The following is a 20909-nucleotide window of genomic DNA, read 5'->3' on the forward strand; positions in this document are numbered from 1 at the left end:
GCACTAACCCCCACAATTCATTACACCATCCCCAGCATACTCCGCTCTGCGAGCTGGGGGGTGGGGTGGGGGGGGGGGTGCACCTCAGGACAGGGGCAAAAGAAGGGCTTGTGGGGGCAACAATAACAAGAAATTCAGACCAAAGTATTGCACTTCCACTTTATATAGACCGCAACTGAATGATTTCAATGTGAAAAAGAAGCCATTAAAATGTAATGACATGTCCCCTTTGAAAGAACAATGGTGTTCATAACAGATGCCTAACATCTGGAGGAAATCAGTTGCACTAAATTCGAAATAAATTCATTGTACAATTTTACCGGCACCAATATTACTTAAAAAAGGGATTTGAAGGGTTCGACAAGGCATTGTAACAACCCCTCTACTGACAAAAAGATTGCAGTCAAATGGTTTTTAGAGTTTCTTCTGTGCAAGACTACAATTTTGTCACTGCAGAAACTGTTAGCCATGAGTGTACTAAAAATGGAGATTTAAGAAATATGGACTGAATAGTAAACAGACCGTATTTATATAGTGCTTTCTAGTCATACTTGCAACTCAAAGTGCTTTACAAGGTAAAGTAGGCGAAACGGGGTTAAGTGCCTTGTGCCCATGAACACGTAACAAGAGAAAGCTGGATTTGAACCTGCAACCTTCCGATTTACAAGACAACCACTCTCCCCACTGAGCCACAGTCACCCAAAAAAAACGAATACTCTGTGTCTAGCTAAAAGGATTTAGCCAGACAGAGATTACTGGCAAACTAAACAGAAAAGCGTCGCATAACCTAACAGACGCGCATTACCTAAAGTGCTTTAACCTTCTGCTGTTCTCATACACCCTTCCACACGGCTGTGACGGGCAAATTGCACTGGGAGAGAGACCTCCCTCCGTCCCGTTCAGGCCATTAACACACTTGTATAACAATTACCACCTACAGTATGAATAGATCTCCCCAGGCTTCGATGGAGCGGGGATAATTAGAGAGCCACTTCCTCACAGCTTGGCAGCCGATCACAGAGCACCCTCAGCATCCCGACGAACAACACCTGTCATCAGGAGGCACTCTGGCCTGAAAACAAAGGACGCTCCCATGTCGGTAACCCGAGCTTCACGCCAATACTGAGTGCGCGTAACATCACTGTGTACAAACACACAGGAGTGCTGCGTTTCTTAATCTCTAGGTAATATTGAAGCAAAAAGTTGTATGTTTGTGATAATACGGGATAACTGCAAAAAAAAAAAAAAAAAAAAGAATGGCAGTGTTAGGTTTTTGCTGCTGATGCACATTCCTGTCCAAAACTGCAACGCACAAAGAAAGTCGAGGTGCGACATTGAGCTGAAACAATAACGCTTTTTAAATGAGGAGGATTGTGGGAAAAAAAAAAACAAGACCCCAGCAAGTAGCGTAAAGGAAGCACGGCATCAACTTTGCATTAAATTCAATTTGCCGCTACACAAGCACTCAGCTTACACAGCAATTTTAGATGTGACTCTGTCGGAGCTTTTCCAGAACTTAAGACAACTTAGAATTTATTCAGTAACAGAAAACATGCACTAATGACTAAAACACACAGTCTAAGCGATGTGGAAATCTATGATCCCTTGGAAAGAAGCGTTTCTAAAAACTAGATGGTCGCACATCTTAGTTTAAAGTGGACAAAGATTTTAAAGCTGAAAGATTTTGTCCATTTACATCTACTTTTAATGAAGTGTAGACCAACTCTGCACAAAATCGCACCGTAGAACACAACGGAACAATTATTCCTGTTCTATCTTTGGGGAACTAACTTTGCACACACTGCAAAAATAGAACTAAAAACAAGTAAAATTTTCTTGTAATGAATGTATTTACCCTTGATTTGAGCAGGTAAATAAGACTATTTGCCAATGGAATTAGATTTTAGCACTTAAAATAGGAAGATTTCATCTCCATCATCTTATTTCAAGTGCAGTATATCTAATTATCTTATTTTAGGGGTAAAAATACTCCTTCCATTGGCAAATAATCTTATTTACTTGCTCAAATCAAGGGTAAAAACATTAATTTCAAGAAAATTTTACTTATTTTTAGTTCTCTTTTTGCAGTGCATTTGGTCAAAACTAAAGCAAATCCATTAGCAGCAGTGTGGCTTCATTTGCAGTTTTTTTTTGCACAAAGAAAACTTTCAGTGGGTGAATGGCAGGAGCCGTCGGTGTCCAGTTCTAGCTGCCATTAACTCTGCGTGGTCATTTGAGTTTTCTTTGCCAAAGATCTGCCACTTCTGGGTCATTTTCTGTGTCTTCTTTTAGTTCTCTAAGCCCCAGCTGGTCACGCAGAAGATGCCCCATCACACCAAGCATGTTTCTGCTGGAGGCTTCTTCTCCGATTTTTCCACCTATAGCTGAGGTTCAGTGCAGTTGGCTGGGCTTTGTTAGGCAGACAAACTTTTACCTATCTGCTCAAATGACCTTTTAAACCCAACTTTGTTTAACTAGAATGTGGACTGAATTGGTTCTAGATGTACATTTTGATTGTATTGGACTGGAATGAATTGTGTTGATTGGAGTTTGATCTTGGATGAATTGGATCTTATAGACATTTCTGTTGTTATAGTTGTTTTAGTGCCTTCACTGCAAAAAGGGAACTAACAGTAAGTAAAATTTTCTTGAAATTAGTTTATTTTTCCTTGATTTGAACAGCTAAATAAGACTTTTTGCCAATGGAACGAGAATTTCTACCCCTAAAATAAGATAATTAGGAATCCTGCACTTGAAATAAGGAGATGAATTGTTCTTATTTTAAGTGTGAAAATCTTATTCCTTTGGCAAATAGTCTGATTTACCAGCTCAAATCAAGGAAAAATACATTAATTTCAAGAGGATTTTACCCATTTTTAGTTCCCATTTTGCAGTGTTGAATTGACATCTGAACTTAGTTGGCACTTCACAAATAATCTTAACTGAGCAAAACTGACAATACCAATTAATTAAATGATCCACATTTTGTCTCTTTATAATAATTAAGAGGAAAATATGCAATTAACAATACTACTACATTTTTTTTCCTTTCTTTCTGGGGATGACACAATTTAGAATCACAACCTAACTTACAGAAGTGCCAAATTATTGGAATTTTTTACAACTTTTTTTTTTTTTTAAATGGAGTGATTTCTCTGTACACCAGGGCTAAAATCAACACGTATCTGTTTTGATCTTTAGCTCCTCAAGAAGCACTGCATTTAAAACAAACATAAGTCTGTGGTCCATGAGTTCATGAGCACTTCTACTAACCCTTTTAGGCTTTTGTCCAGCTGTAAAAAAAAAACAAAAAAAAAACGGGGGCTGTCCTAGCAGTGAACCAGAGGGCGCTGCCTTTTTAGCGCCTTCACTGTAAGTTATTTAAATAGAAGGTCTGAACGTTTCAGGAAGATGTTAAAAGGTGTTGCCGTCAAGTTTCAGGCCTCAGTGCTTTTCAAGTCAATTCAGTTTACTTATATACAGCATCTGAGAAAGCAAGACCAATATCATATAAGCAGAAGTTGCAGGAGGTTTTTGGCATGTCAGACAATATTTAACACCAAAAAACGTGAAATGGACCATTTCGGAGAACGAATTGCCGGGGCACTGAATCCATTATGCTGTTATAATCTACGCCTCTGGTTTAGTAGCATATATCACTTGATCTCCAGCGAAGCCAAACCTCCTGTGGATTTTTTTGGAATTGAGGCATGAGCACTTGATGTGTCAAAAAAAAAAAAATGCACTTTATATGTGGCGAGGTAAACATTGTGACAGCAGCTTTACTGACAGCAGAGTAGCAAGAGCGAGCTCTGATTAAGTTTCTTTTGTTTTCTTAGCAACCGAATAGCAACCGAAATGAAATGGTGCCGCTGGACCCCGCCTGCGCTTTCAAGGCCCCATAATAGCTTTTAATTTTTTAATATGCTCTACATCCTCAGTTAGAAAGTCAAACTTGAACAAAAAGGGGTGGTGGGGGGGAACGCTGTTGGTACCAGTGAACTTTATTGAAGGGCTATTAGTAGAATGAACAGGGCTGAGTCATTGCTGTTTCAGAGAGAAGCCATGAATAAAAATCCGTTCTTTAGATCTGTGAGGAAGAGAGGGCAGGTGGTTTGATTAGCAGAGACGCCCATCTAAACAAAGAAATATAGGACTCTAAGTGAAGCAGAAAGAATCTATTAAGCAACCCCCGCAACATCAGCTGCTCCATAAACATGACAAGAACGCTGAAGGGAGAGCGAGCGAGCGAGCGAGAGACACCGACTGTGACTTTTTGACACAGAAGGAGAGAGTGCAGTTGAAATTTTAATAACGCCTGAACACCTTTTTCTCATTTCCACATATCGCTGCTCACGATCTCCTTCAACGTCGAAGCGATTCCCCGCTTCTTCCCTGTCAGCCCCCCCAGAGGGTGCGCTATCCTGCTGCCGTTGACATGTTCATAGCTAACAAATTAAAACCTTGCTCCTGTTTGTGTCCACGTGACGGGAGTCGGTGAGCAACCACCCCCCCCCCCCCCCCCCTATCCAGGCAGTGAGAGGGGGATTGATTGCAGGCTTAAAGAGAAAGAATAGATACGAAGCAGGGTACAGACAAGCGGGTGTGGACGACCGTTAATCAAATTGAGTAAAACTGATATATGAAAACCTTCAGATAGTGAGAACACTGAAATAAATTAGGAAGGAAATCCAGGGTAACAAAAAGAGGATAACGAGGGGGAGCTAAAGCCAGCCCAAAAAAAAAGGAGGGAAAATGACTGACAGGGAGGGACGACTTGCAGCAGGAGGCTAAATGAAATAATTTGAACACACTGCGGAGGCGGCAGAGCACAAGTCAGTGGAAGAAGCAACAGAATGAAACTAAACGAGAAGGAAAGCTGGAAGTAAAGTAGAGCAAACGAGTGACAAGGTCAGCGGCGGATAAGAGCTCAGCAGAGCATGGAATTATCTGCAGAGCGAAGTGAAACAAAGGATGGTCAAAGAGGGTGAAATATAGTTTTGATTTTCACTGCGATGGGACCTCTTATTGCTCTTTTTTTTTTAGCTAGGGCTTCAGAATAAGACACCAATCCTATCACATACATGCAGCTGAATAGAAAACAACAGCAAAGAGAAAAGACAGAAATACAATAATCTATAAAAAAAAATTGTTTAAACCCTGGTTTTGTGATGCAGCAAAGCATAAAACAAGGCTCTATTACAAGACCAGAGCTACGCTTGTCGTCCACTGTGTAGCATGGTCTCAACATCTTTACTGCTCAAAAGGACAGCAGATAATAAGTAGCTTTGTTAGGCACATGGACAATGGTGTTCCATGCACTGTTTGACGCCTGCTCTACCCACAGGGCCTCGATCTATCAAGCAAACCTGTAAAAACGCAAATTACTAGTCATACCTTACACCAACACCACCCACAAAAACCCGGGCTGAATTTAACAAAACGACAAAGAAGAGGTATATAAAAATATTGCCGTTACAAGACAACACAACCTAACTTTGTGAAACGAATGTTCGGTCATATTATTGTAAAATCACTTTACCAAGCAAAATGAAATAAGACGTATCCTGGTTAAACACTGTCTCTTATCTTATCAGGAATTTTGGTGTGTCAAAAAATAAAACAAAACACTTGTTAAGAGGGTCTGAATGTTGGGGAAATATTAACTTTGCCTGCAAGCTGAATTCTCACGGTATTTGTGCGTTTACAAACACACAAGTCCCACTCGAACCTTTTGTGACCGAACCAAAAACGGTTCAGGCCAATCACGTTGCAGTATTATGGTTTAAGGCGGGTCATACAACTGTGATGAAAGCAAGAACTGCAGAGCCCACAGCCGAACCAAGATGAACATGGCAGCGCAGGACGCATGTGAAGCTGCTGCTATCGCATCTGTTTAGTCAGAATCCAAAACATATTTGAAAGAACAGCTAGAGATTCCTTGACCAGCGTATCTTGTTGCTGTTTCTCATGACACCTGCTGCATACATTTTCATTTGATACCGTTATTGGCTAAAACCAACCTTTGGTAGGCCGGCACAAGGTGTCGCTTTGCCCAATCAGCACAGAGAGTTCTGCTGAATGTCCCTCCTTTACCCAAATGGATTCGATGGGAGAAGACCCAGATTGATAATGAGCAGAACAGAGAGTTCTACACATCATCAATCTGGCCTGCCAGGTTAGGGAAATACGGCAGAGTTTGTGAAACATCAAGTCCCGTTGTGTGTTTAAGTCGGCAGAGGAAATCTAACGTCTACTTCTGTTGGCATCCTTTCTACTGAGAGGGGGAGATAAAGTTCAAAGAGAAAAATGGGCTCAAATGAATCTGATTTGTCTCCTGGAAAAAGCAGGTGATTAAAAAGGGCATTAAGATCAATGTTTAAATGCAGAATAATCCAGCATTTATTTCATCTATCAAACACATTGGTTTCAACAGTAGGGGAGAAACCACAAGGCCAGTTCATTGCGTCAGTAATTACTACTACACTAAATGTTTGTTTCTCCTTTAGTTGAATTGTGTTTTGGTAAAGGATTCCAGTGCAAGGAGACTGTCAGCAACACAGATGCTCTACTTTTCCTCTGGATCCTTTCAAACTGCTGTCTCAAAGTCACCATCACCGTTTAGAAACGGTGTTTTAAGCAACACTCCGTCTTGTGAAGACTCGTTACGATGCGACCGGCATTTCTGATCTTCGGGCAGTTGTGGCCTAAATGGGAACGTATAGCAGCTTCCTCCTGAGACATGTTGAAGTAACTTTAGAGAGTTGGGTAGGGGTGTGTGAATTGATGAGTGTGGATGAGTGATATCACTTGTACCGCAAAGCAATGCTTTGAGGGGTTGACAGGATTAGAAAAAACACCAAGTTTGGTCGGTTGACTTCTTTTAAGAAACGCTACCAACAGGAGTAACAAAGACTGTTTCAGGAAGGAGCGATTAACACCAACAGTTGCTGTTTATGGACACACCAGCATTTATAAACTCAGTTAGAAGCGCTGTTTATAGACGCGGTTGTAAAGGCCGACGGTGAATGCCACTTTGTCCGACGCGAGAAGATGAGAGACCATGAGTTTGACTCCATCGCGTTTAGTGTTGAAGCTCAGTGTTTTTATTGTTTGTCCCAAAATGGGCAACTAGAAATCAAATTGACTCAGGAGTTTTGCGCTCTCAACACATTCACCGGTTGCTTGTTCTCCAGTATCCTGCCTCCAGTTCGTTGTGAAAAGGGTCATTTGAATATCAGGTTACGGTGTTGTGCAACATCCGAAATCCATTCACGATAGATGGCGACAAGTAGGTAGAAACACTATTAAACGCTAAATTCAGTGTGCTATCTAGAGTGCCGAGTCATGTGCCAAGAATGGGTACATGTACCCAAAGAAAGATGATTTTGACCTGAATGTAAGAAAAGGAGATATGACAAGTCTCGTGTATTTGCCGATGTGCAAACGCACAGATTTGGGGATACTTTGAGGTTACAGTTTCATATGCAGGTATGACTCTCAACAAGCTCTTTAATTATTCCATCTTTCTGTGGTTGACAGCGAGGAGGGAGGTCGGGATGTCATAACAACTGCGGAGATGGCAACCCAGAGGCCAACGTTGCACATTCAGCATGGAGGAGCGCATGCCTTTGCTTATTGTGCTCGCTTCACAAAAAGGGAATCTGATGGCTTGATGAAGAAAGTATCAATATTTTTTTTTGCGCTCTCTTGTTGGTAGTTTAACCTCTTGAGTGCGCGTGTGTGCGGATGTATAAGCCATCCGACACTTGATTGTAATCTCAGCCTGTCCAACTCCATTAAATCAGCACTTAAGAGTTCAGCTGGGCTTTATTGCGGGGCCTTGTTTTTTTGTCATGAAATTAAAGCAAATGCTTGCAGCCGGTTAATTCTATTCCCTCGGCTCGGCAGTTCCAGGCCGCCCTTAATGCGGGCTGATAGAATCAGAGCCGGGACCATCAGCAGGGCTGTCTTTGCTTCTACTATCACCTCTCTTGTTCTCCTTTAGCATAAACGGATAAAACCAGAAGACATACCTTCCCAATTAGACCGTTCTGCTATTTATCGGAGAGAAAATGGGAGGTAGGCAAAGAATGGATTAAGAGTTAGGTCCCTGTGGAAAATCAGTCCAGTCACCATAAGTGAAGGTACTGGGTAAGAGAAGCAAAAGAAACCGTAGCGCCTATTTTTATTCTTTATCTGATCGATTGTAGAAGATGGCACTAAGAAATTATTTCACTTCTTGTCATCAATGGTTTTGATGTCAAACAACAGCATTTGAGAACATCAGAAGACTGTGCATGTGTGTGTTTGTGTGTGTTTTTTTAGAAAAGAAACCCAGTCCCTGCTAAACACAAGAGAGAAACTCATTTTGACAGATTTAGCTCAAGGCCTAGAAGAGTGCTTTAGATATCATTAGAACTCTTTTTTTTTTGTCAGTGTGAAAGTTTGTTCATGAAAGAAAGATAAATAATGAAGGACGGTACCCATTCACTGACCACCAAACATCCTTAAGAAACATATTATCAGCATGTGCCTACTGTGTTAATCTGTTGTCAATAACATAAGTGGCTCAAAGGAGTCTCTTATGGCCTTCTACTGCTGGGTTTGGAGTTGTGCCATCCTCTTTCAGTTTCAGAAAATGGTTGAACGGAGATCTGGGAATTGTTAAAATTTACCTATATTCTTTTTCAAAGCAATTTTAGGATTAAGCCTCCGCAAAACTTTATCTCTGACTTGCATCCTTATGACGTTGTTTGTTAACTAATGTTCAACAGAAATTCCATGAGGTTTAGATTTCTGTATCTGTAATAATAATAATAATAATAATAATAACAATATCAATAATAATAATAATATTAATTCCTTTATCTTTTCACATCACAGTTGTGAGCTACATTGCGTTCATCTTGTGTAACAGCAATAAAATATATTGAGGCCTGTGGTTATGTGATAAAATCTGAAAAAAGTTTAATGTTGCAGGCCGTTTAAAATGTTGAGGTGGGATTGTTGATGCAGTACAACTAAATACCACTAGGGGGAAGCATATAGGAAAGGTGCCCACAGGGCAAGTTGAAATTTTCTCTATGTTCACTTTGGGCAGGAATTAGTCGTTCCAGCGTATTGATATGAAGCTCACAGATGAGAGTTAAGAGGTCATTTGACTCAGGATGACTTTGCAGCAGATCTCAACCAACTTTCTTCACCCTGAGAAGTACAAGAAGCTGCTTCAGAGGCAGTAAATCAATAACTCAGCCCTTCCATCTGACCCTTTAGCTCTCCTACAAGCCTGCAGTGCTTTGTTTCTTTTTTTATATATAAGTACTTGTTAATTCTTGATAAAGATCAAGATCAAACAGAGATTCCACTCGCACATTTCTATAAGAGATGAATAAAATCCAGTAAAGTCTCAGATTAAATGTAACACCAGCAATAGAAATGTATTTTATATCTGAAGGATGTTATTAGTCCTAAATGAAGCAAACTGCAAAATTACATTTTATTATTTAGGACTTTACATTACTGAAGTATATTTGAAAAAGATGCATACAATACATTCAATTTTAATTATAACCAATGTGGACTTTAAATAAAGCCTTGGATTTATTTTTAAATTCATTTACATTTTTTATGTGGATACTGTTCCACCTTTCAGCTCCTAATTTAGGCCTTATTCGTGTCTGTTTCACCTGTGAAGACCCAAAAGATGACGCTGAATTTATGAGCTTATGAGAAACCAATCTTGTCACGCCTCTGGCCGGACTTTTGAGTGTTTACACTTCACCTCTGGGTTGCCGTCTCCCCACTTGTTAATTATTATTGGAAATTTGCGCAGCTAATTGCTAATTATCTTTAAATTGATGACTCATGGCAGAATTTTTTGCTTCATTAACTGACTGTTTATCTACTGAATTAAACATGACAGAGCGCGCTAGAGCCGACTGATGGACAAAAAAAAAAAAAGAAAAAAGAGTGCTCTCCATTTGTGTTTGACAGCAGAGACGGAAAGCTGTGTGGGAGTGTAAGAGACTTCGCTTAAATAAAACTTACCACTTATTCACGTTGGGAAAAAAAAAACAATAGAGAATTGAGTGATGAATGTAAACCAAATGTATGCTGTGCAGACATTAAAGTTCAAAATGCTCCGTTTCGACTTTTAAAGCAAATCCGTTCCACGCTGGTACGACTCCATCTGGGCCCCCTGAAATATCCGTCTATAAGCAACAACTCACGAATCGACGAGGTACGACAGGCAGAGGGTGCAGTTGGTAGATAAAAGCAAAGCAGCACTCACAGTACTCACGGTGACTCTGAAAGGCGTGGCAGCGGTGGAGGCGGCCTCCATGGCGGTGACGTTCTTGTCCGAGGAGCCTGGCATGCTGCGTCGGCGGCCCGTCTTCTCCGGAGGGGACTCTGGGGACACACACAAAGACCTTTATGTTGCCGGGTTTCTTCTTTTTCATTTGAAAGATTTTTAAAGGCTGAGGAACTTCACTTGCCCCTTAAGCAAAAGCTTGTTGGGGGGATAAAAAACGTGAAAAAGAACTTTGGTTTCCATCTTTTTAGCCATTTTTCTATGTGAAAAATGTCTGAAAGGTGAAAGGTCCAATGACGTTTCCACTAAGACGTCTTTTGATGTCCAGATGTGGTGGTAAAAAGGGATGGGTGTTTATGTTCTTTTATTTGGATAACAAGAAAAGTGAAAATTAAAGTATATCTAAATTCTCCAGTGTTTTTCAGCAACAGATTGCAGGGTTCTGACTGAACGTCAAAGCCTCAAACTCTGCTTCTAAAAATAAAACCAATTATATCACACAGCACAACTGTATGGCTAAGCAGCACACAATAACAGCGTTTACCCAAAAGTTTGATGGCACTGAAGTGTATTGATATTCTTATGGAACCAACAGAGGAAAGATGGTATGAGAAATCCCCCCGCCAAACCAGTATTTTCTTGGGTTTGCAAACATCATCAATTATAGTTTATTATTTATTGTGGCTAAATAAAGACAAAGACTGGCCGACCTGAGAGCACCACAAACAAGATGCCTGTTAAACTCTGATGTCTGGAGAGCATTAAGCAGATGTGCTGGATTACAATGCAATAAACTAACTGCAAGTGGTTATTTTTTTTTTATTTTGAGGTGTAAAAATAGTTTTGATTAAATACACATCTCCTATGTTGAACGAGGTGGTAGTGGATGAGGTTGCAGGAACCTGTTGATTTTGATTTGCCCAACAAACTACCAAGGGTCAGTTTGAGGAAAGGATTCTGTTATGGGTGCACAATGGTAAATAAATTGTAATATGCATTTCTAAGAAGCTTACTTGTCAGATTAAAACTACATTTTTGGGGGAAAAAAACTGTAAGCCAGCATTAGACATACTTTTCATTAAGACCCCATATCTGTGTGAAAAATGTAGCCTTATAATTGGTCTGATGCAACATTCTAATCTTAAATGCTGTGTTTTTTCTTAACTGGAGGTGGGGAAAAGTATCATAACTAACAATAAAGGCTAAATAAAGGCTTTAGAAATTGTCAGTATGTCTGTGTTAATCTATTGAGTTACTGAAATAAATTCTCAATAATATTGTAATTTATGGATCTCTCTCTCTCCCTCTCCCTCTCTCTCTCTAAAACATAAACAAGAATCAGTCTTCAATGCAGTCTTTTGGAGTTTGATACTTAATCGTTGGACTTGTGCTGCATGCTTTTGCAACTTCTCTCTCTCGCTCTGCCCATTTTCTGTCTGAATGTTATGAAAGAAAAAAAAATCCCTAGTGCCAGAAAATAAAATAAATATATATTTTTTTGTTTTTAAGACAGTACAGAAACCCTGCAAAGCGGTGGTCCTGCTGGTGGTTTCAGCGGGTTTCTGTTTTCAAACTGATGCGACATCCTGTGTCAGGCTGTGACCCAAACAGACAGAGGCAGCAAGAAACCTGCGCACCTCACACCTAGTTAACAGTTAAGCCTCAATCACCTAACTGTTTGGTTAGCTATCTTATTTCATTTCTATAATCCAATTCAAACCAGTCTTTGAGCAACCACATTCAAAACTAGTATGTTTTTTTTCTTTGAGGAGATGTTTGTATTAGACAGTTTAACATGATGCTTTTCAGCTTTGTCGGCAATAAAAACAGTTTAAAGCTCTTTTAAAACCATCTGGATGAACATCTGCTTTCACATTAGTTTGTTAGTCACACATTCCCTTCCTGGAAGGGTTCCATCAAAATGATCTAGGAAAAGAAATTAATGAGAAACCAGAAAAAGACATTTTAAAAAAATGAAAAGATGGGATAAAAATATGGGGTCAGGTCCTGAGAGCGTGCGGAAGTCAAAGGAAGGTGTACGTGTGAAGACGCTGCGGATCTGGACACGTTCATGAGGAATGTTAGTGTCATCCAGCATGCAAGTCTTCACATATTTCACTTCTTTCTGCTGTCTGCTCACTCCCAAGAAGAGGAAAAAAAAGCACCCAAGGTATATAACTGTGTCACAGGTATGCATTTCTGGATGTGTTTTAAAATATATACACAGTGCAGAATACAGGCCACAGCTTTCAATGTGGTGATAACATCTGTAAGCTTACACATTAAGAGGCTTTCTTTGGCCAAAGTGTCATTCAGGCAATGTTAAACTATTTTAATCTAGACTTTAATCGTCTGGAACAACTCAGAAAGTTATTACTACACAGTGTCAAGCAGTGTGTTATTGTAGTATTAATATATTCTTATTATATAACAAGTCCACTCATGCACACACACACCACTGTTGTATGGCTTTAGGGGGTAATACACTGACTTACAATCGTTTGTTTTTTTTTTTTTTTTGCAGAATTGAACTCACACAACCTGGCAAGACTGCACAGGTTCACAGAAATGAATTGGCGGAAATGTCAGACGTCTTTTTGGATTTTTAGTGTAATCACGGGACAAAAATAAAGTGACAACGCTAAAAATCAACCGTCAGACACTAAAATAACTCAGTAAGTAAATATGCTTAAGTTATGTTGGGCATGCTATCTTTTACTGCTATTATAATGACAGGGGTCTGGCTTAATGGTGGCTTATAAAACTGTCATCACCATTCAAAATGTATCATGTTTTGTCATGTAACAAACATCAATGTGTTTTAGTGGCACAACTGCACCTACTAAGACAACTGAAAGCTGGGCAAAGGCAATAATCAGAGAAGCAGGCAACAGATCCAGGGTAACCAAGGAAGAGCTGCAGACATCCACAGCTCACATGAGAGACTCTATTGACAGGTCATCCATTCGCTTTGTAACCCCACAAGTCTGGGTTATTTGGAGGAGTTGCAAGAAGAAAGGCATTTTTACAAGAAAGCCGTAAGACACATTTTTGTCACAAACCATGCAGACCACTGGTTCCCAAAGTCAGGGTCAGGACCCCACTTGGGGTCATGGATCAACAAGTATTCGGCCATGAGATCCTTTACAGAAATACGCTAAACAATAATAATGATAAAGGTTTTTTTTATAGATATAAAAACACCACTTGAAAATAGACAAAACCAAACACATTGGCTGTTGATGCTGTTTTCGTTATTATTATGCCCAGTCCATTGGCTTTGTCGAAATATTTGTATACTCAGCCAATGGCTTGGGTGGCGAGTCCATTCCGGTACTGTTTTGCAGGTCAGTAGCTGATAAGTTTGGGAAACTTTGATTTTAGGCGATATAGTGAACATGCAGCAGGAAACTATGGAGAAATAAGGTGGTGGAAACCTCATGCCGTGGGCCTTTGTTCCTCAGCAGGGACAGAAAAGCTGGGCAGAGCAGATTGTGAGACGTCTGGAACTAAATACAGGGAGGAAAACCTTGGGTTGGTAAAGAGTGGAGACGGTGATCGGCTGGACAATGACCCGACATACACAACCAGAGCTACAATAAAAGGAAGGGTTTAGTTCATAGCAAAAAGAGCGGCCTTGTCAAAGTCTAGACTTAAACGAAACAAGAGCCTTGCTGTTGAAAGACAGTCTGACTGAGCTCAGGCTAGTTTGCAAAGATGCTCTAGAAACATAACCCCAAAAAAAGACAAAAATGTTGAAAACCATGTATCCTCTTCTTTCCACTTCCAGTTGGCTGAACTCAAATAAAACACATTGAAATTTTTAACTTAATAAAATGCTAACCTGTGTATAAATAGTGAGCATTTTGATAAACAAAGGATTTTGCAGGGTTACTATATTTAAAGGCACCCTCTCTAAACTTCTAGGTACGGATCGTTCATGTGGTCACCCCTAAATCCTAAACTTTTGCCCATCTGAAATGGCATTTTCATCAATAACACGCTTTAAATAAGCAGATAAGCATATTAAACGTTTCTCAGTCTTGTCCCCACATTATGTTTGTAGAGTTGAGCTGTTCTAAAATAATCCATCTGCTGTCTCGTAGGCCGCATGTTGGCTGCATTACCTCACAGTGAAACTAAAGAGCAAGTATAGCACAACAGCACATCCTGCTATGCAGAGCAACCCACACTTTTCTCAGGCTGATATAAACACAAACAGAGATAGACCAAAACAGGATACGCTGATATTTTATTTATTTTTTTTCCCCCATTTTCAATTAACCAGAACCACATTGGGGCATCAGGCCGGTAGTCATTTGTTCTGGAACGTCAAGGAGGATTTGATTTTAGAGAGTAAAGTTGGAAAAGGACAAAACTCAGGAGGTGATAAAAATAGATTTTAGCCTGTCTGTCAAGTATTCATTACATCGGATTTGGATGATAAATCTTTAAAAGTCTCCTTGGATATCAAAGTCAGGCACTAAGGAGTGTGGATGTGATCAAATAAAAAAAAAAAAACATCTCTCTCTTTAGTCACGGCACAACTCGAGCAGTGATTTCTTTCCTGTCGCTTTTCCTCCCTGTAACCAACAAATACAGCGGGACTGAAATATCTGCTGCCATGACAACAAGACTTTTTAATCCTTTCAAATCAAAAACTCATTCATGAGCAAATAAGGCTGATTAAGGTAATTATCAGCCCTGACGGAATTAAGTCGGCAATGCAAATTCCAGCACCCGGCCTTTAACAAATTTGCTCCTCTGGGGCTTCATTTCATAACAGAAAACTCCCTGGTTGTGCACAGCTGGCTGCTGTTGGCACTCAACGGAAAACCAACACACCTCCCAGAGCTGTATAGGGGCCGTTGTGTGCAACAGCAACGCAGGCTTCCACATGCTCCAGCCATCTGACTACCATAAATTTGCACAAATGGAAAATCGCCGCTGCTCCTGCGTCTGCGCTGACAGCCACCCAGCCGAAAGCAGACGGTACGCAGACTTGTTTTCAATAAAACTTAAATTAAAACACAAAAGTTTAATGTGACTCCCGAGGAAAAGCATCATGGAGGTTGTTTTTTTTCAAGCTCGAGGGGTTTGATCTCAGGAACATTTCCTGTTTATGGGTGTGTGTGTGTGTGTGTGTGTGGCAGTTGTGTGCAGCTTCCAGATTTCAGATTGAGTGTGTGTGTGTTTAGAGTGTATCTAGAGAGTAGAAGGTTCAGGGTGTCCACATGCAGCTGCTGTTGTCCTGAAATTCCCAGGTCGGATTGCCTTAAGATCACTTGCTGAATGGTTCCAGTCAGTTCAGTCTCGTTCTTCTAGTAATTTCCTCGATCTTACAGTTTCTGTTCCCCTTTATTAAAAGCAATTTTTCATAGTGCTTTCAGCATGACCTCTGTCCTATGCGCCTATACACACAAACATTGTCATTCTGCGGAGGAAACAACTCCAGCTACCTCCAATCCATTGTAAAAAAAAAAAAAAAATGGATTTTTGTGGAAAAGAAAAACTGACATTTGCAAAAAAAAAACTAATTTTAGTGTGGTCTTGTCCAGCAAATGATGCAGCAGTTTACTTTCGGTCTGCTCCGCTTTTGAGTTGTTAATGTCACATGCTCCTGAAGTTATGTCAACAAGTTGTTGCGGTGTTGTTTTTAAAGTCATTTTGGCCAGTAAAAGTGAGTATTTTGCTGGAAGAGCTGTACCCATGGGAAGGAAGCAGCACACAATGTAAAAAAAAAAAAAAAAGGTCTAAAGTCTGATTGTTCAGAGAGGATCTCAACTTCTCTTTGTTCAAAGATGCTAAAAACTATGGACATTTTAGGGCTGTTATGGCTTTGAGTGCTCCTCATTAATTATGTTTACATGACACAATTCCTTGATGAGAGTAAAATGTGTTGATTGAAAAAGAAAAGATAACCCAAATACATAGTTTATGTTGGTACAGAATCAGTTAATCTAGTTATGATATGCATTTACATGCACCTGGCTTTATTGTTGTCTAAAACCACAGAGGAAGAAGTTGTACCTCTGTTTGTGCTGAAAAGAACTAAACAAAACGGCAAATGTATTTGTTCTTTGTCTTCTGGGTGGTGAGAATGAACCCGCGTCAGATTCTAAGAATGGTTGGGACGTTACTGCACTCCCTAATCAAAGCTACAGGCTCAGCAACACATGCTACTGGTCTTCTTTTGGGGGGGAAAGATGGGAATTGGGCCATTCACACTGCCATGAAAAAGACGGATATGGGTCGCATTTGGGCAAAAAGAGCGGATCTGGGTCGCATTTCCCTGTGGTGAATGTGAATGTAGCCTTTGTCGGCTCCTTAAAATTCACAAAGCTAAAATCAGTTCAGTTGTCAAGACGAGATCATCTCAGCTGTGACTTCCCGTTACAGGAAAAGCCCGATTTTGTTCCTAAATAATTTAAAAGATCGACCCATGTTTTATATCAACTGGCCCAGATTATTCTAATTCCCATTGTGTCACCTTAGATCAGTCATCCCTTCACTAAGTTGCAGTTTCCACTCCTAACCTGTGGAATAAGCTTCTGATTCATATAAGAGTTGCTCATAATCTCAAGACTTTTAGGGTGCTTTTAAAGACCGACCTTTACTCTTTGGCTTTTCAATTAAGTAGAGCTTAATATCTTAACTGTTTTTTTTTAATAAATTATATTTATTTATTTTGAACTAATTAATTATTTCATTAATTTCTTCTGGTTTGCTTTTTTTTTTTTCTTTTTTTTTTTAACCACCACAGTACTGCACAACTTACTGTGCAGTACTGCGGTGCAGCCTGGTCGCTGCAAAGTGCTGTATAAATAAAGTTGACGTCGACATTGCTTTTACTCTTTAACACCGCGCATTAGAGACTCGGCCTTCCATCGACGGCTGCCCGCAGAACCTTTCAACCTCCCACAGGCGGATGCACTTTTGGTCGATGGAACTGTAGTGTATGTATAATGTCTGGTAAAAAAAATAAAAATAAAGAAGGTAGCAGAGAAGCCAGATAGCGAAGCCTATGTGGAACCCACCTTTGAGGGGCCGCCTGATGCTCTTTCTCTGTGGAAAATGTTCACCTCCCTAATGGCTTTTATACATTCGCTGAAGAAGGTAGCAGCAGGTGGTTAAAATGGCTTAGCAGGCTGAATGCTAGAGGATCTTTATGCTAATCTGAGTTTACCTCCTGCTGCGTCTGCCTTCATATTTAATGTGATGACTTGCTTTGATATTCTGTCTAAAGACAGCGAGCGGAAAGCACTTTCTTAAAGAGCTTTGAAAAGAGTTTAGGACACAGATGTGCTTAGGGGCTTGAAGGTAAAATGGGTTTTGTGTCTAATGCAAAATTGTAGTTTTCAATTAAAATTTAGCAATACAGTACCGGTCACTGTACTGTATAACAAAACAATGTATCAGAGGCCTCCGATGTCCTTAAATCAAAGGTTAAAACAATGTGGCAATTATGCATAATGGCTTCCCTTTCGGCTCTGTCAAAGTGATGTGCATGGATCATACGTTTTATAAAACACCGAACACTGCTGGTGTTTTTCTTGCCTTCTCACTTAAAGTACTGGCTGAGCTAAAAAGACTCTGAGATAAACGATGCAATTGAGAGGTGGATGTAACCGAGATGTCTTTATGCAAGGTGTTCAATCTTAGACTTTCATTTCAAAGGAACGTTAACTATCTGCACTCTAGGGATGTTTTTTTTTTTTTTTTTTTCGTCATGCTGAACAAGGAGTGGGTTGATTTTTGTGTATTTTTTTTTTCTGTTTCATGCATCTGTAAGGAAAAAACATTTAAGCTGCATCAGAACAGGAAAAAAAAACTCCAGTTTTCTGTTGCTAGTTAATAGCTCCTTCTGCTTTTCTTGTGAACAAAGGAGGCACTTATGTGCCTCTCTCATGGCTAGGATGCAGAAAAATAACCCTCAGTGGTACTTGAGACTAAAAAACATACTTTTACTGACAATTCTTTGGCCAATGACAAGGGTGCAGAAAGAATAAAAAACACAAATACGTGCAAAGTCTTAGCATCAGAGTGCAGAGAAACAGCAAGTCTGACGTCTGAATAGCCAAAGAGCAATTTGAACTTTTGCAGGTTATGAATTAGCACAGCACCTGCTACCTAAAATTGGGATTTCAAAAATAACGGTGAGAGGGTGGTGAAACAGGAAAGTCAGAGTGTGTAATTAATGCCTCAGCCAAATCCACCTAACCTCACGGACGCCATGTCTCCTCTCATGTTGTTTCCTTTCCGCGACCGTACAACCATCGCTCTAGATAACACGAGACAGCACATCAGTGTTTTACCTAAAATGAGCAAGAAGCTAAGATATCCTTCCACGATAGCTTGATTTCTGCTGTCTCAGACTGTGTCACGCACAGACATCCTGTCAGATAGTCGGTTGTCAGACTGGGTCATGTTTAACAATAGGAGGGCAGAATGTCAAACATGCCTGTCCCTGTCTCCACACATTTACCACTGAAGGGGCCTTTTTTTTTAAATGAAACAGCAGAAAGAACCACCGTGCGCTAGCTTAGAAACCACTGAAATTAGACGGATCCGCTGTTTCCTCAGCATATAATATGGCATTATGTTCTCTTTTTTATATCTCATTCCATGTCTTCTATTTTGGTTACACCTTGCTTTACAGCACTTGGGCTATCTCGTGTGTGTTTTTGCTTGTTCTTTATGAATAAACTGAAAACTGACTTGATGCAACTCACCCTGCGATAAATCCGCATTACTGATTTGATTAGTCGTTCTTTTCAAAGAGGAAACGCCGTTTCTTTGTTTAACTGAACAGACTGCATCTCACTCTGATGACTTTAAACAAGTGCCATTTGGACGGGAACAGCTGCAGCAAGGCGACATAACTTTTGGAGGAACTTGAGTCGTTTCCTGTAGGAAAAGAGTCGGAGTATTTCCCCTGGTGGGTAGGCTTTAAGCACACACCGCTCAGTCCAGTTGTTACAAGCTCCTATGTTTGTATGATTGTTTTTTTTCTCTACTAAAACTGTTTGTATGTTCCACATTAATTGACAGCCCTGGTAAACATATGCCAAAAAGGTTTAAAACAAAGCTCATCATAGCTCTACTGTTGTGGATATAGATCCTTGCCATGCTGCTCGCTGTGTGTGGTGGAAAAACAACATTTTCTTTTCTTTGCTCTTTTAATTATTGCTCTGACAGTAGGTATAAGGTAAGTTTAGGCTGGTAATCATTTTATAAGAGAATTTCTGGCTTATCTGTACACACCTGTTTTATTTTAATGTCATGTCATCTTGTTTTTCCTGCTTGGAAGATTGACTATAGGAATTGGGCCTCTATGTCATGTGATGTTTCTATAATTGTCAGAGTAATATTGTGCTACGCACCAGGATTTATTTGTTTTAAACCTTTTTTTCCCCCAAATATTCACTTTTAACATCAAGACAAAAGATCCAGGTCTCCACCATCAAGACCTAACATTCATGGAAAGCCTCTGAAGCCCACGTTCTGTGTATTGTTAGTGAATCCCAGCACAAAAAAATCCAAAGGGAGAAAACAAACAGAGCTTAATTATCTTTTACATGTAGGTATAGCTCAGCTGATAATGCAGAAGCAGTTAGAGTACAAAAGAAGAGGCTTTGTTAAATCACATTATTGCTAAAATGTTTCCATACTCAAAGCCTTCACTGAACCATCTCATGTTGCTTTGAAGTACGTAACAGTCCTAAGGGGGTTGCATTTTAGTCAGAATCTCACACCTCTTTATAGTGATGATAAAAAACTGAAACAAACCTGAATAAGACATGCTACTTTGGAAACTTAGCCATTATCAAAATACAGTTTTTGTCAACACACAGGATGGAGGACAATCAAACCTAGATGTTCCTTGGTCTAAAAAATAAAAGCAGACTTGATTTTGTCGTTGCTCCAGAATTATGAAATAATTTAAAGATCCAATCTCAAAAGTCTAACTGTCTAAACTCTAGATCTTGATTTCTTAATTTGATGACATTCAAAACATATACTTTACAACCTTACTGGGTTTCTCTTTTGTTTCAGTGTATTTATTTGGATTATTGTCAGGCATTTTGTGCTTTTGAGACTATTTATGCCTTTAGGGAAACCTGTTATTGTTATTTTTCAGCACATTTGGACAGATACAAAAGAGCTGACAGAGAGAGTGTTACTGAGTGAAAATAAGAAAGGTACTCATGATGTTATCAACTCATCTTTTAGCCACTTCTCTTTTTGTTGTTGTAAATTTAGAGTTAATTTTCTCTTGTGAAGAAAGGAAGACATGAATGTGCACTAATTCTTTTTTGGAAGCTGTGAATTTCACCCAGAACTTTTAAAATGGTGAACTTTGAACATGAATTATTCAGCGTTAATCTGTTAGAAAACGAACTTCGCACCAGCTCTTGTGAAGGATGACCTTACTCGTATTACAGTCTTTTCAGATACAGTAGTAATTTAACGCGGTCCTGGATCATTCTGGAGCTTTCTCTCTGTTTTTCAGTTGCCCTCATTAACTCCAACAGGAAGTATTAAGCTCTTCCATGGCTAATTAATCCACCCTGTCGTCAGCTGTCAACCTTTT

General features: G+C 39.7%; 1 protein-coding gene across 8 annotated transcripts in view; it reads right to left on the reverse strand.

Annotated features, from left to right (window-relative positions):
- dab2ipb (DAB2 interacting protein b) overlaps positions 1 to 20909 on the reverse strand; it is a 238381-nt gene that overhangs the window by 107210 nt on the left and 110262 nt on the right. For 6 of the 8 annotated variants that reach the window (XM_036140370.1, XM_012866171.3, XM_036140371.1 and 3 more), the window contains one exon: positions 10295 to 10413. In XM_036140370.1, coding sequence (XP_035996263.1) covers positions 10295 to 10413 — 119 coding nt within the window. The remainder of the gene's footprint in view (positions 1 to 10294; positions 10414 to 20909) is intronic. The other 2 variants (XM_036140369.1, XM_012866174.3) reach the window with 1 other exon arrangement.

This window comes from Fundulus heteroclitus, chromosome 8, assembly GCF_011125445.2.
Source record: "Fundulus heteroclitus isolate FHET01 chromosome 8, MU-UCD_Fhet_4.1, whole genome shotgun sequence".
Taxonomy (NCBI): domain Eukaryota; kingdom Metazoa; phylum Chordata; class Actinopteri; order Cyprinodontiformes; family Fundulidae; genus Fundulus; species Fundulus heteroclitus.